The 3298-nt window shown below is 61.4% G+C and overlaps 1 protein-coding gene across 1 annotated transcript in view; it reads left to right on the plus strand.

Annotated features, from left to right (window-relative positions):
* The first annotated feature begins 1562 nt into the window (after positions 1-1562).
* The window catches only part of LOC103925903 (tumor necrosis factor ligand superfamily member 10-like), a 3089-nt gene continuing 1353 nt past the window's right edge, over positions 1563-3298 (plus strand). The window contains 3 exon segments of the mRNA XM_009334705.1: positions 1563-1580; positions 2726-2872; positions 3194-3230. Coding sequence (XP_009332980.1) covers positions 1563-1580; positions 2726-2872; positions 3194-3230 — 202 coding nt within the window.

Raw genomic sequence — 3298 nt, forward strand, 5'->3', positions numbered from 1 at the left:
CCCCCCCCCGGCCCCCCCAGCAGATGATTCAGGCCCCCAGCAATCCCAGGGCAGCGGGAAGGTCAAGGAGGGGAAAACACCGAAGAGGAGAGATCTTTGCGATGGGGAGAGGGAAATTCAGGACTGCCAGGCAGCTCCGCTGATGGTACCCATCATCCCCAGTGATGGAGGGGATGGGTCGAGAAAAGGGTCCCGCAGTGCCGAGCATTGCACAGAATCACCACAGAGGTGTGGAAAAAAGGGAGAAAGCCCAGCCCATGGATGCAGGGGGAACGGCCTACCTCGTGCCCAGTGGAGCATCCTTTGGAGCAGACTTCAGCCCTGCTTTGGGCTTTGTTTCCACCCCTGGATCCCATGTGGCGCCGGCTGTGAGGGATTTACATGAAAGGCACTGGCGAGAGGAGGGGCGTGTGTGCAGACAGAGCCACAGGGGAAGGGAGCTGAAGGGAGGAGAAAGCCACTTAAATTGACCTCTTTGGGCTAATTTCAGAGGCTAGTCACTGGATCCCTGCATGGGATCTGTGCTGGGGGTAGGTAGTCGGAGCTCAGCGCCTCCGGGGACACTGAATCACTCGGCATGGCCAGCCTGCCCTCACCCCCTCACGTGGGGTACTTCCCCTGCCTCCAGTTTTACAGAACTTTCCCACTTTTTCCTTAATTTAAACACCCCACCCAGCACAAGGTCCCCAGGAAGGGAAACGGAGAAGGCAGGCGGAGAGGTTACCTTGCGAGGCGAGAGGTGCTGGTGGTAAATGCAGCCTATCGCAGCAAGCTTTAATCAAGGCAATTAGCGCGATCGGTTGGTGCCGGGCGGCTGTTAGGACCCAGAGAGACGAGGCACATGGCTGCGGTCCCCATCCGACTGCTGGGAACGTGCCATCACCTTACCGGGACCGGTCAGAGGAGGGCTGGCCCCAGCTATGCGGGCACGCGCCGTAATTAGGGCTCCTGGCAGCGGAGGAGCTGCACGCACTGGCCCTGCCCAAGCACGCAGTCGTGTTGTGGAGTTTCATGGGAACAGCCCCAGCACTTAGGGATTTACTGCCTCGGCGGGCACCGTGCATCCACCCACTCAGGCAGGCAGGTCTTTGCAAGACTGCAGCCCCGCTGGCTAAACCCAGCCTGGGGAAAACACTACGAGGGCCGTGCTCGCCTTTCTCCAGCCATCCAGCCTTGCGAGCCACCGTGTCAGTCCCTCCCAGCTCACCGCTGCAGCCCCTCTGCCAGCCACCGCCCTCCTGGCAGGTCCAGCCAGCCAGTGCTAGGACAGACGGTTGGCCCAACAGTGCAAAGAAAACCCCCAACCCTTTTTATCTGACCTCACACAGTCTTTCTGCTGATACTAGAGTCTGTATTGACCCCAGACGTGAGCGCATCCTGGTACTAGGCAAAGTGAGTACCCAAAACTGCGGCCGAGGGAGGCGGGCGGGCAGGCAGGAGTCTGGTGGGGGCTTGGAGCAAGCAGGGACTTGGGGGAAGTGCAGGGTGCTGAAGGTGGCCAAGCCTCAGGTGACGATGTGGCCAAGCTGGAGGACTCCTGGGTTCTGTCCTGGGATCTGGGAATGACCCAGGTGATAAAGGTAGGACAGTCAAGGTGCCAGTGTTCATTCTCAGCTCCTGGCACACTGATTTCAGGGCAGCTGTCCCATCTGTGCCTCAGTTTCCCCATGTCCTGGACAGCAGCACGGTGTGGTGAGACCCTATAGCCAGCCGTGCCTGTCCCCCACCGCGACGCCACGGCCAGAGCTGAGCCGGGTCAGCCCCGGGACAGCCTGGGAAGGGGCAGCTTGCCGTGCAGCCGCCTGCGTCACGTGGAGGGAAGGCTTCCCAGCCCAAACCACAAGCCAGCACAGGCCAGAAAGTGTCTGGGATCTGCCTGGGCTGACGCAGCACTGCGAGTGCTTGGGGTCCCATCTCCGACCAGCACAGCCCGGCAGCTGGGAGGGCAGAGCTGCGTGAGAGCTTGTTTTGCAACCCCAGTTTATCTCAGCAGTGGGAAAGCACGGAGAGCGTGGACCAGGCTGCCTGGGCACGTCCAGCCTGCAGCTGCAGCTCTTGCCTCTGTGCGCCGTACGGAGCCAAGCCTCGCAGGGCAACCGCTTCCCCAGGAGCTGTGAACATCTCGTTCAAAGCTAAGGCTGGGTTTTACTGCTTGAGAAGCCTCGTTCCCCCGGGGCAGGAGAGGAAGAGGTGAAGGAGACGGAGAATGGGAAATTTGGGTTCCTTTTCTTTACCTGGTGCTCTGCAGCTTGTGAGAGTCCTTCAGTCTCGCCTCCTCCTCATGCTCGGCGCTGGAACTCAGTGGAAGGGGCTGTCATGTTTCCCGAAGAGCTGGGATGAGCAAGACTCGCTTCTGCCCCCGATCATAGGAGGACAAGATGAGATTGAACCTGTCCAATTCACAAAAACATTTTTGACAGAACTTGGGATTCACCCAGCCTCCTGCCACCTAACTCCATCCCAGCACAGGAGACACAAGTCGGTGTCTGCGTCCGGGCGGTACCGCCCTGTCCCACCACCAGCTCTGGGATCAGGGCAGCTCAGGGTTGTTCTCCACCCCGTGGTGTGGCTGTGAGCACCCTGACGCTGGAGGAGCCGGGCCGAAGGCAGCTGCCCCCGTGCACGCACCCCGCCGGGCATCCCCACTGCTCCCTCCAGCCGAACCGCGCACGCCGCCCCTGCCTGCCCGCTTTGACGCAGGGATGTCCGGGTGTTTTTGTTCCAGCTCAAAGCCCAGGCGCCGGGGAGCGCGGAGGAGCTGCGGTGTCTGCAGGTTATCAATCAGCAGCAGGAGGGCTCCAGCCTGGAGGAGCTGATCAGCAACCAGTCCTGCCTCTAGCTGGCCAACACCATCAAAGCCTACGTGGCCACGGTGAGCCCGGACCCGCCAGCTTTGGGGACCGGGGGAGGATGGGACAGCCGATGGGAGAGCTCCTGTCTGCCTCCCTGCCTCAGTTTCCCCATCCGTCTCACCGGAGGGTTGGCAGAGGGCAATTGCAAGGATGGTTTAAGAGGAGGGGCGGAGGAGTGGGGCTGGACGCCAGACCCTCTGCAGCGAGGAGCTGGTGGAGCCCGGAGCCATAGTGTGAAAGACAAGGTCATGACGGCTTGGAGGACACGAGAGGAGCTGGGGTGCGGGGAACGCCCGGTTCACCTTTAACCGTGGGACTGTTTCTCTTCTCTGATGGTCCAGGTGACGGAGAACATTATCCGCAGGAGCGCGGTGAAGGGTGAGTCCCTCCTGGCCCGGCAGCGGGGGTAGCCGCCGGGGGGCCGCGTGCAGGGACTGGAAGACTGC

Source organism: Pygoscelis adeliae, unplaced genomic scaffold, assembly GCF_000699105.1.
Source record: "Pygoscelis adeliae isolate BGI_AS28 unplaced genomic scaffold, ASM69910v1 Scaffold412, whole genome shotgun sequence".
In the NCBI taxonomy this organism is placed as follows: Eukaryota; Metazoa; Chordata; class Aves; order Sphenisciformes; family Spheniscidae; genus Pygoscelis; species Pygoscelis adeliae.